Raw genomic sequence first — 12,659 nt, forward strand, 5'->3', positions numbered from 1 at the left:
CTTCTGGAAATCATAAGATTTAAATTTGATCAAAATCTACAATTTTACAGCAAAAAATATTGATTTTGGCCACAGTTAAAATAATTTTTACAGTTGCAAATAGAACAGAAAGTGCTTCATGATTGATATTTAAATCACATACAACAAATTAGAACATTATATCTTGCAGAATTGCAAGAATTTATTGCTGCAGAAATGCAACAATTCTTTTGTGGTTTTATACTTTCTAAATGAACTGAAGCAATATTTATAAGCGTAAACATTATTGCAGAAGAAATTTATTAGAGCACTTAAAGGGATTATTAAGATACTAGCCTGTACAATTGCTTGGTTAGCTGATGCCCCACCAGTAGCAATAATTTTGGACTTAGAACCTAAAATTAAGTAAATAATATTTTAGTTTTTGACGATTACAAAACAAAGCTTTATATATCACATAATTAAACTTTATATTTCATATAACTTTAAAGTTCATAGCAAGTTACACTAGCAATAGTTATTCAGTATCTATTACAAATGCATTTTCTTGGAATATTTCTTATCCTAAACTAAACTAATTGTATTATAAATTTACTATTTGAGTTAAGTTGGTCGTGCTAAATAAAATATTAAGTTGTAGCTTTATATACTTCATTAGATAAGTATGTAAACCATTTCAGGTAAAAATAAAAATGTCATGTTGAGTAGTTTCAAGCATCAGTAAGAATATTTCAATCATTAAAATGAACATTGTTGAAAGAATACAATGAAGATTGAAAAATAATCTGATACCTATTGTAAATCCCACATTTTCAGCATGAACTCTTTTTGCAAGAAATTGACCCTCAATAAGAGCTCTTACTTCAACTTCTTTTGAAAATCGCTGAACCTGGATTTAGAAAAATTAATAATAATAATAAGTGAAATGAAAACACTGAATAAAAAATTTACTCCAAAAGTACTTTTGAAATAAACAATTTATGCTTTAGTTTAATTTCAAACATGAACAAGACAAAAATTCCTTCAATAAAGATAAAAAATATGCTGATATTGAAATGAAAATCATAAAAATCTTAGAGATTTGCTGAAAAAGAAAATAACCTTAAAAATGATTTGTGGTGCAGAACTGAAATTTTAATTAACATATTTGACAGGAAAAAAAAAATTAAATAGTCCACAGGGTTAAAACATCTATCTCTTTTGTAAATATTGTGTTTAAGTTACATTAGAACTATGAACCCTTTTAATATAAAGCTGAGTAATTTAATATTGAAACAGATGTGTGAAAAATACTTGCATTTGTTAATACAAAATAAACAAAAGAAGAAAATTGAATATGCATGTAATAACAATCATAACTATTTTGACAGAAACAAAAATATCTAGAGAACAACTATGACTAGGATTACAAGTATGTTGAGAAAAAAAATAGATCAAAATTCATGGGAGCACAAATGCAATATAATTTATGATGTCTGCAATAATGGCCATAGTATAAAAAACAAAATATATAATAGAACAGGATAATATTATTTTCATGATGCATTAATAATTTTGTAACTTTAGAAGAATATAAATGGTGATAAAAATGTAAGTAATATATTTCAAATTCAAACATTTTTTGCACAAATCAATAATTTGAAAAAATCATAGATTTTTAGAAAATGCTATAAAAAATGTGGAAAGCATCATGGAAATATCCATAGCATGACAAACTTACAACCCTAACTATAACCTAAACTTTGTTGGACGTTACTTGCAAATGATTTGTGAAAATAATGAACAAAGAAAACCATCACATAAAAATGTACTTAAATAAATGACAGAATGAATCATATCACTGTAAATGAGAAAAAATAGTGAAAATACAAAAGAAACATAAAAGTGTGCAGAATTTTTTAAACAAAAACTAAGCAGTATTTACACAATATTATAAATACTAGAAATGTAAAGTAAAAGACAAAATTTTAGTGCAAATTTGAAGCGTATAACCAAATTGAATTTGTTACAACATTAATGCATCTGTGGTAGTTATAACTTACCAGAAGAATTGTATTTTATACAATTAAAAAGATAAACATGAAATACCAACACTCCACTCAATGAACTTCTATTCAGTTACTGAACTTTTCAAAACAGTCAGTACTTCACTCAATATTAACGAGAAATTATTTCTCAAACTTTTTAAATTTTGCATCTTTAACAACAGTTTCAAAAATGGCAATTCATGCTTTCAACAAATTAATGGTATTGCAATGGATGCTAATTTTAGTTCTACCCTAGCAAACCTTTTTCTGTTATTTTATGAAAGAAAATTTTCTATTGATAATCCTGGTTCTACACCTTATTGTTGCAGATATATCGATGATTTATCAACTGATGAATCAACTACTTCAATTTTTCTGAATTGAGCACAAAAAAAATTATCATAACTCCCTAACATTAAAAAAGAAAAGTTCTAATAGTAAAGTTTTTAAATTTTTTGACATAAAGATTAATATTGACTCCAACTGTAAAACCACAATTTATGATAAAAGACACGAATTTCAATTCAAAGTTAACTGTCTGCAAAGTTTTTCTTCTTGCCTCAGTAAAAAAGTTTTTATTGGCATCATTGTTTTGCAAGCCATCAAAATCAAAAGAATTTGCAACACAATTACAGCATTCAACCAAGAAATGAATATAGTTAAAAAATAAACTACTTAAAAACAATTTCCCAAACATTCTCATAAAAAACATTTTCGCTAGCATAGTCTTTAATCGACATTTTGCTTCACTGTAACTGTCTAACTATTCATTCTTATGATTTAACTTTGAGAAACCACACGTGTGGACAGTTAATGATGCATTTTGAAATTTGTTTTTTGATCAACCCTGCACGATTTATGGACCTGCTTTTAACGGATGATCCTTATTATTTATTTGAATGGATCTATTTTATTTTTATCGACTGGCATGAGTACTGACATGCTGATTGTGGATTTTAGTTTGCACCCGGACACATAGGTAAGACTTTTGAATTTTTGCTGGAGGTATGATGGAGGGTTATTATTGATAGCCTTTGGCTTCTAATAACCGAGATGAAACCACAGTGTATATTTAGGTCTTAGTTCCAGAAATTTGCATTTTTTTTCCACATTAGCCAAATGTATTCCTGAATGCTAGTTTTTTCGGAGCTGGACATCCTCCATTTAGTTTTTAGTGTAATTTTTGGTCTTTTGACCCTAATATGAAGCTTCCACTGCTGAGGAGTTCTGGTTTCATCTACGTAAATTATCTATTTTGTTATGTAACCTTGTCTGCTTGTTGTTTGATTGGTGTTTATATTTGCCCGATTTATTTGTTTGGTTGCTTTGCACACACATATTGCACGTAACGTACAAGTGTTCTTCGGTTCATGACAGGTTACGCTACTTCCTTGGTCTGCCCGTTCTCCAGATATGACACCCGTCAAACCTGTCTCGGATTACTTTGGTCGGAGACTCACCCATGTGTCTCGTCTGTAGTTGGTATGGAAGAACTTTGGCTTCAAATTGAAGCCAAATGGGATGCTATTCCCAATCGTGACATTCAGAACCTCTATGATTTGATGCCAAAACGTATACAGGCTCACGTAGAGGCGAGGGGTAGCTACATTCAGTATTAATTTATGCAATTTATTTTCATTTCATTGATCTGTAATTTTGATCGTTTATTTGTAGCACTATGAGTAATATGTGCAATAAATTTTATCCTTTTCCAATGAGTCCTTCATGTTGTTGCAATTTTCACAAACATGAGCGTATGTATACACATCAAGAAAGAAGGAGATGTAAAGAAAGAACATAAAAATGTACAAAGTCTTAATGTGCCTCATAAATTGAAAAATAAATGAAGAAAGATCATTCAAAAAAAGATCATGAAGTATAATGCTTAACAGTTTTGTAGGTAATATTTGGAGATGTGTATATCATTTGGTTTGGAGAATATGCTAATACCTACCAATTCATTATTTCTATTGAATCGATAATCTCCAATCATAGGTGGAACTATTTCCATCATGTCAAAGTACATTCCTAAAAAAGAAACATATTAAGTTTTTCCACATATCTAAAAACAGTTCGTGTATTTGCAGATAATAATAAAAAATTACCTATGTTACCGAAATTCCCTCGAGGTGTGCTATCTAAAAGATCACTAAACAATTGCCATGATCCATCAGCACAATCATCTCTTATTCTTTCTCTTGTAAAAGAACCATTTTTAAAACTAAAGGAAGAAAATTCATTACAGACAGGACAGAAAATATTTGTTAAAAAGAGAAGACAAATTAATGTCACAGTATAATATTAAAAGTTCAACTAAATAATGTGAGTAAAATTACCATAATAATGCCATGAAATCTTTGCTGGTTAATGGGTTGCAAAGAATGTGCCCATCTAAAGAAGGCCTATATTCAGTCAGCCAAAGAAAAACCGTGTCACTAGTACCTAAGCTGATTGCCATATCTCCCTTGTTTAACTGAGTTCCAGCAAGGGAAGCTGAAAAAAAAACATATGAGTCATTTTCTCTAAACTGTGACATTCTTGTCCTTGTTCCAAAAATGACAAACTAACTTGCATAGAAATGAAATTGATGCTAGAATGCTTTAATAACATGTTTTTATGTTTGTAAAATAGTCTAAAACAAACTCTCTATAATTATTATTCATTTAAATATTTTTTACATGAAAACTGTCATTCTCCTGTGTGTCCATACCCCCATCTTAAAGTAAAATTAGTTCTAAAAACTTAGGAAGTCATACATATTTGTAAATAAATTGTTGTTTTAGCTGTTAACAACTGCTATGCAATGTTGTAAAATAGAAAAATAATAAATAAAAAAATAAAGACTTTTTAAGTTTTGAACCATTTTGAAAAAAAAATAACAAAAATGTACTTTGATTTTGTTGTCATTCCCCTGTCAAGGAATGGAATTAATGATTCTCACATCTGGTAATGGTTGTATTAGCCCATAATTTAGTCTTTGAACTGTGGCCTCATTATAGAAATAATCTTAATTGGGTCTTTTTGCAACCATACAGAGTCAAGTCTAGTTGGGTGACCTCAAGTTAAATCTTGTTAAGTATATTGTTAATGACTGTCATTGCCTTGTCTCTAAAAATTAATTTCATTTTGTAACAATAACTCAATGAGTGATAGACTCTTGTTTGTATGGAGGTTTTGCACCTTACTTTGAGTCATATTAATTTGTGTTGTATGTAGTTATGACAATATATAAGTTACTTTTATTTTTTGTCTTTCCCCTGTCACATGTAAGGGAAATAAATGACCACAATAACTACTTTTTGCAATCCACCACACTAGATCTTTTAAAATTATAGTGTTTCCTTTTCTCTGAGAATTAATACCTTCAGCAGAATGTATTATTTCCTCTTAGTGTCATTCCCTTGTCATAGTGCATGCTATTCCCTGCCTTGTACAAATGGCGCTGTTTAGAGAAAAAGACAGATGAATATTTAAGTAAACAATCATAATACAAAGCACTTTAACAATGACCAAATTTCTGAGAGCTTCTATAAGATAACTAAAAATTCATTCACATATAGACTTCAAAACTGATGAATATTTGTAGTCATCAAAAAAATCTTGAGCACTGCAGTTAAAAAAACATAATCACATGCTTGTAACACAATGAATCAATTAATTTTCTCCCAATGAAAAACTTCATTTTGTAGCATTAGCTAAAATAGGTCTTTGGCTCAATATCTTATAAAATGTTCCTTTTCATTTATAAAGTAATTACATCAAAACAAAACAATTTTTGCATAGAAATTGAGAAAAACATTAGGTAGTTAGGAAACCATTCCCTTTTATATTTATCATGCTTTAATGAATTTGAACTATGAGGAATTTTTTAAGCAAATTTAAACCATTCAAAAACATTATTTCAACATATTTAAACATAAAAAACAGAAATATTTATGCTTAAAAATAAAGGAACACTAAACAGTTATTTGAGTAAGTCCTTCACACTTTCTTTATTTTTTATTTGTTTATTTTTTTCATTTTGAATTAATAAAATGAATATAGTAAAAAACACAAAACTTTCTACTGACATGCAGCAAGTATGTACAATAATCGTCTGTTCATAATGCTCAGTTCTGTTGAGCCTCTCCTTCTCTTATTTAATTTTACTGTAATTATATATTTTCAAAATACACTACAATCATCCAGATACAATTTTCATGAAAAAATAAAATGTTGACCTAGATTTATGTGTCACACTGAGCATGCCTATAGCTGGAGTTTTATGCATATTCTCCCACCTAGTACAGCATGTCTGAGGCTGTAAAGGGAACCCATAAACAAGAGGAACCGTGTTTATTGTTGGCGTCTAAGCAGAAAGTCCCAAAGTCTAGTTTTAAAACACTGTCAATATCAACTTTTGAATTGCAATGATATATGCTAAAAATTATTTTACAGACCTCCAATTCCTATGGTAGTTTTACTGACATAAATATTCAACACTATAATTGGGTTCAAAAACTTAAAATATTGTAAATTCTAACTGCAATGGTTTCATAAATACACTTTGCAGATTTACACTGGTATTCTCCACTTGGACGGGGCACGTTACATATGCGTCAAGGGCAAATTTTACATAGAATTTATTCGTAATTAAACTCATTTTTTAATTACAACTATAGTTACAACACCAAAATAAAAATGATTTGTTTCTGAAAAATTGCACGAACTTCACATTTACATAAAACATCTTTTTGAAGGGGGGGGGGGCGATTTTGTAAATTGCAGCCCGACCCAGATGAAACCCTTGCAAAGAACATGACTATATTATTGAATTAGTTTTTATTTCATCTTGATTAATAACAAGATGAAATAAACATTTAATTAATAACAAGATGAAATAACTCTTTAAGTTTCTTTCCAGAAACTTTAAAAAAATGCATTGATGTCTTTAAATTTCAAATTGAGTCTAATAAAAAATAATTGCATGAACTAGTTCCATTTCGCTAATCCCAACATGTCAATCATTCTTCAGCGTGCGAATTTAGCTACCACGTATAATGCAGTTAGGTAGAAATGTCACGTGAGTCACTCTATCCAATGACGACAGCCATTTCATTTCTACTCCAGTTCAAACTCGGCTAACGTAATTTGTGCTTCACACGACTTGGACAATACGCACCGTGTTCGAAACTAGTTTTTCCTTAGGTCTCAGTTTTGGGGAGCCGAGTTTTATCTCCGCGCTGTGACGGTATTGAGAATAGGGCCGTAAATAGTTTAATGAAAACACCATGCATCTATTGGTGCCCTTTTCTTTATGAATTAAAAAAAAAAGAGAAGGAGGAGGAAGAGAAAATGCATGCTACAATGTCTTTGCATTTCACTTTCTAAACATTTTACTTCTTGCATTGCTAATTTTTCATATAAAATTCTGTGGAATTTTGGTCTTAGTCTTTCACCCAGATGACCCAGCCTTGAGTTCCAGCACTGGAAGAATTCTCAACTTTGTCTGAATTATATGGCAATCCTAAAGCTTTGCATTAGTAAGGAGTGTTGGAAAAGGTTTTTTTTAAGTTTAACTGCTTAAACATAATATTAAAATGGGCAAATTAAAATATTCTTTATGTATCTACATACAACATCTGTTGGAAAAGCATCTATCTTTTGACCAAAGAAAACACATTGGTGAAACTAGACTGTTGAAAACCTAATTCTCTTCAAACTAGTCTTCTTATTGGTCCAATGGCAGCCACTTTTTCCAGTGATGTTTTCATTGTTGGAAGCATTCCAAGAAGACCTTTTTCAGAATGGAGTTTTGCACAGCAGCTGTTGCAGTCACAATGTCCGTTTGTTTTTGATCTTCTACCTTTCAATGGCTTCTTGAGTTAGTGGAACAGCCTGAAAATGCAGGGGACATACCAAGAGATAATGATGTTTGTTGAGCTACAGAAGTCAGGATTTTTGCCAAAAAGAGCTTGAAATGTACTGGAAAATCATCACTGACTGTCGTTTGCAACTTCCAAATGATTTCCACTTGGCTGTCCTCCAATGATGAAACTTGTTGCAGTTTCAGTTATCCCATCATCTTATTCGAACTTAAAATATCCAACACGAACACTATACATTACCTCAGTCAAACTCTTTGCCACTGACTGACGCTATTGGCAGATGAGAAAAATTCATACATGCACACAAAGGTTTAAGGTCAGCTCACGTAAGCATGCCTGCTTCAAATCTTTGCACAAAAAAAGGGAGGATCCTTTTCTAGTAGACCTTGAATAATATAATGAAAGGAGTGATAAAAAATACTTTTTTTTTGCTTTTAACAATAACTACTTTATTAAAAATACAGTTAACAATAACTATTTTTTATATAGTAAATGCAAACTACTTTTGAATTGCAGTTACTACTTAACTACTTTTATATGATGGTATTTAGCTGAAGGTTCCATTTACACTCACGTTAAAAAATTTAAAAGGTAGAAAATAAAAAGAAAACTTGTAAAACTGGTTTAGAACACACAGCAATAATAAATTGTCTTGTTCAAATAGGGAACATTATAGTATAAGACGCCAAATTTGGTGACCTGAAACTATGCATTTATAAGGTAACTATTATTACATCAAACTGTTAACTTTTTTAAATGTTTTTATATACTTATTTTTGAACTTAAAAAATGCACAGATAGAAATTATACTAAAAAAACAAAAGAAAATACCCTAACACCTTTTTGCAAAAAATAAATAAATAAATAAATAAATAAATAAAATAAAATGTACAGAAATGCAGTTTCTCACTGGTGTAGGAAAAGGTTTTGTTTTTGCAATCAAGAGTTTTGAAAGCAGTTTGTATTCATGACTATGTTTTTTTTTCTTCTTTAAATGTTGCTTTTCAGCTGAATCAATATCTATGAAATTGTTTTTTTTTAATTTCTTGTAGTCTTCTTAATTTTTTTTTAAACTCAAATTTGCGAATTGAGATATGAGTGTATGCTGCAATTTTCACCTTCTCCAAATTGATTAGTAGTTAATGGTCAGGCAATGTCTCACATTATATCAGCTTTTATTTTTTAGTGTTTAGATAAGAGGGTTGAACTAAACTGCTAGACTTCTGACTGTTAACCAAAAACTTTTCCGGAAATGATAGCCAATATTTAATTTGAGAAATGGCAGAAAATTATCAAATATCTGATTTTCTTAAGTGTTTTAAAGCTAGTTAATTCCCTTTAAAAACACAATTTCCCAAATTTCCCCTAACCATGTAAACGTTCTTATCGAGTCCGCTGCTGCACTTGTGCAAGATAAGTGCAAATCAGAATTGTTGCATTTGAACCTTATCTATTTTCACAGAACTAATGTAAAAAGTAGTCTGTAGGAATCATTACAAAGTGGTACTTTATTGTTCGCATTACTCACTGCAAACTGCACAAAAAATTTTGTTACTTGTAGCATATAAGTTCCAACCAATGACTGAAAGTTAATGCTAGTAAAGTATGCCTGAATTACATTTATTAGATTTATAATGAGTTAGAAAAGTTCGAGAATGTTCCAAAGAAAAAAAAAGTGATTTTCTAACCATCCAAAACTGAATTAAAATTTGCTCAAATTAAAGGAATTACCAATGGGAACCAAGATGTAGTACTAATGAAGTTCTAGTGAACAAAAAGGTTTTACCTGAATCAAAATATTTTTCCAGCAAACACATGAAGGAAGGGGGGCTTCATCACCTTGAATCCCTGAGAGCTCTCCAAAAGGGGACTTTTGAAAGACAATCCCCCCTCCCCCTCCCTTCCTCAAGAGAGAATTTTCATGAGAAAACTTCCAAAATTCTCTCAGGAATGAACCCCCTCAAAAGAGAGCATTCAAGATTTTAATTTTTCAATGGAATGCTGGATTTATTTGTAGATCTATTTTGAAAAATTCTTAGATCTTTCTTACGCCTTTATGCACAAGTTTGGTAGGACCTCATATGGAGTATGATGTTCAGTTCTGGTCTCTTTATCACAAAAAAAATATTTCTTTATTAGAAAGGGTTTAAAGGAAGACTACTTGGCTAATAATGACACTTTATGATTTAAATTATGATATCTGACTTAAAAGGCTTAATATGTATAGTCTCAAGCAAAGGAGAGTCAGATGAGAAATGATTCAGTTGATTAAATCTATTAAAATGAAGAGTGGTAATGGTTTACATTTTTGCATGGATGGCAAGGAGGTCAGTGTTTTCAGCTATTTGAATTTCAAGCTAATCCAGAAGAAAGGAGAATTTACAACTTCAGTAGGATAGTATATACTTGGAACAGTTAACTGGAAGAGGCGGTAATGATCAAGAAGGTGGATAGCTTTAAGTGGCCCTTGATTTTCACTTGGGATTGATGAATTGATTAGGACCAGACTAGCTGCATACAGAGCTTGTTGCTGGTTGTCACTTTTGCATTTTCATAAATACTAATTCAAACAATTAATTTTGAATTTTTTGTGCTAATTATTTTTCATACATAGTTTATTTTTGATTTTTATTTCCTTTCATAATTTTCAACTTTCTTTTCTTTTTTCGTTTGAATGTTTAAAGAACAGTAAGCTAATAAAAACAGCAAATATCTTTGCTAAGGTATGAACGATATTCACAAAAATATTTCTGGGAACATGAATTGTTTTGCTGATGATGTCAAAGTTATGGGGACTGTAGAAAATGAAGAACAAGCAAATCAGCTGCAAGAGGATCTAGATCATATTACGGAGTGGGCTGATAAATGGGGTATGGCTGTTAATGTTGGGAAATGTCAAGTGCTACATTTAGGGCATGGAAATAAGTGTACAAGTTATTATTTGCAAGGTTCAGTCATTAGTCAGGCAGACAAAGTTACTGATCTGGGGGTCCTAATAAGTCAGGATTTAAAGTTTAGCCAACAGTGCAGCATTGCTAGCAACAAAGCCAATAAGATGCTTGGGTTTATCAATAGATCTATTTCAAATAAATCTAAAGAAGTTCTTCTGCCCTTATTCACCAAATTCCAAGCCACGCTTACTCTTTTGAACACTAGGTGGCAGGGATGCACGGGGTCACTCAAAACTTCCGGCGGAAGTCTTATGTGTATTGCTTCTTACGACGAATTGCTCTGTTTACGTATCTGTAATTTGATTGAATTTTTTAAATTAATCATGAATTTCAAAGGCGCAAAATTTTCGTAAAAAGAGGGGATGTTGTTCTGCTTTCGGGTACAGCATGAGGACAGGAGCAAATAAGATGTCAGAAATAAAGATGTTCAAATTTCTAAAGGTCCTGATCGTCGAATCAAAGCCAATGCTTTAAAGCGAAAGGATTGAATCTTAATGAATATTATGTAGTAAACACACTTTGTGCGAGGTATTTACGAGCTGGAAACATTCACCTTAATTTCATCAGCTTTGTATTTTTACTGTAATGTGTGAAGATCTATATTGATCTATATTAAACTGATTATTAGAAAAACTCAACCTGAACAATTTTTTATTTGCTTCCTGCAAAGCTGAAAGTTTCCAGTGTTTTGACGGGTTTCAAACAGTTTGATTTGTGTGATTAAAATAAAGAACCACTATTCATTACCTCATGAGAAAAAAACTTCCCATAGCTCGAACTATCAATAACTCGAACCATTTAGCCCGTCTCTTGGGACTTCGAGTTATTGACGGTACTTTAATATTAGGCGCTGTAATTGTAAACAAATTTAGATATTCGACAATCGGTAAACAAACACATTTATTAAAGTTATAGTATAGTATCATAGTACAGCTATTGGTATTACATTCAAAGCAATTTTAACGCAGGAGAAAGCACTCGGAGATTAAATTTAAATTTTGTTATCTTTCAATTTTTTTTTATGCCTATCAATCTTGCTACAGAAGCAAGTTGATTAAACAAAAAAAAAGTGATGAACAAATATGTAATAAAATATATTAAATATCAAACCTGAAAATTAGGTAGCAACTGTAATAAGTGTGCGTGAACTGAAAAGCTACAACAGGAGAATTGATTGAATATGACACCAAAACTCCCTGTCATAGCCATTCTGTGTGAACACAGTGCAGAAAAGCTTCCATCTTTGAAAAAATAGCTTCAACTTAAGAATAGGAATTACAATTCACAACGTACTTGCAATCCAGTAGATTTGTGATTCTTGAAAGCAGACTTTGTATCAACTTTATTTCTGTTTAGGAGGTATTCATAAATGCTTATCATTGAAATCGCGGTAATGATTGACAAACGAAGACTCGTTTTTTTTTTCTTATTTCTGTATTTAAAGGATCAGGAAAATCAGATCCGTTGATCGACAATTTTTGAGAATAGCAAAGCCTATTATACTCATTTCATGCATTAAAATACGCAAAAGACATGATTCTACCTAGAACTGAAAGAAAACAAAATTGCCTGAACACTGTAAACATCAATCGTTAGCAATAGATTCGCCATCCATCTACTAAAGGATCGGTAAGGTCACAGCCATTGAAAGATAATTTTTAACAATAACTAAGTTTGTCTTTCTTATTTAATGCATTGAAATATACAGAAGACATTATTCTGCTTTTTAAAGAAGCACAACAAAATCGCTTTCGCTATGAACACCTATCTCTAGCAATGGAGATTGGCGCTTAACCGGAAATAAGACTCGCTACTTCCGGTCTACGTCAGTGGTT

The 12,659-nt window shown here is 30.9% G+C and overlaps 2 protein-coding genes across 2 annotated transcripts in view; one reads left to right on the top strand and one right to left on the bottom strand.

Moving 5' to 3' along the window:
• The window catches only part of LOC129224565 (uncharacterized), a 285,185-nt gene that overhangs the window by 116,788 nt on the left and 155,738 nt on the right, over window positions 1-12,659 (top strand). The window lies entirely within an intron of this gene.
• Window positions 1-12,659, bottom strand: part of LOC129224566 (xylulose kinase-like) — a 68,223-nt gene that overhangs the window by 11,676 nt on the left and 43,888 nt on the right. Inside the window, exons 8-12 of the mRNA XM_054859043.1 lie at window positions 4,343-4,499; window positions 4,112-4,227; window positions 3,961-4,034; window positions 772-868; window positions 316-374 (exon numbers count right to left, since the gene is read on the bottom strand). Of these exons, the coding sequence (XP_054715018.1) occupies window positions 316-374; window positions 772-868; window positions 3,961-4,034; window positions 4,112-4,227; window positions 4,343-4,499 (503 nt within the window). The remainder of the gene's footprint in view (window positions 1-315; window positions 375-771; window positions 869-3,960; window positions 4,035-4,111; window positions 4,228-4,342; window positions 4,500-12,659) is intronic.

The sequence above is a fragment of the Uloborus diversus genome, chromosome 6 (assembly GCF_026930045.1).
Source record: "Uloborus diversus isolate 005 chromosome 6, Udiv.v.3.1, whole genome shotgun sequence".
NCBI classification, from domain to species: Eukaryota; Metazoa; Arthropoda; class Arachnida; order Araneae; family Uloboridae; genus Uloborus; species Uloborus diversus.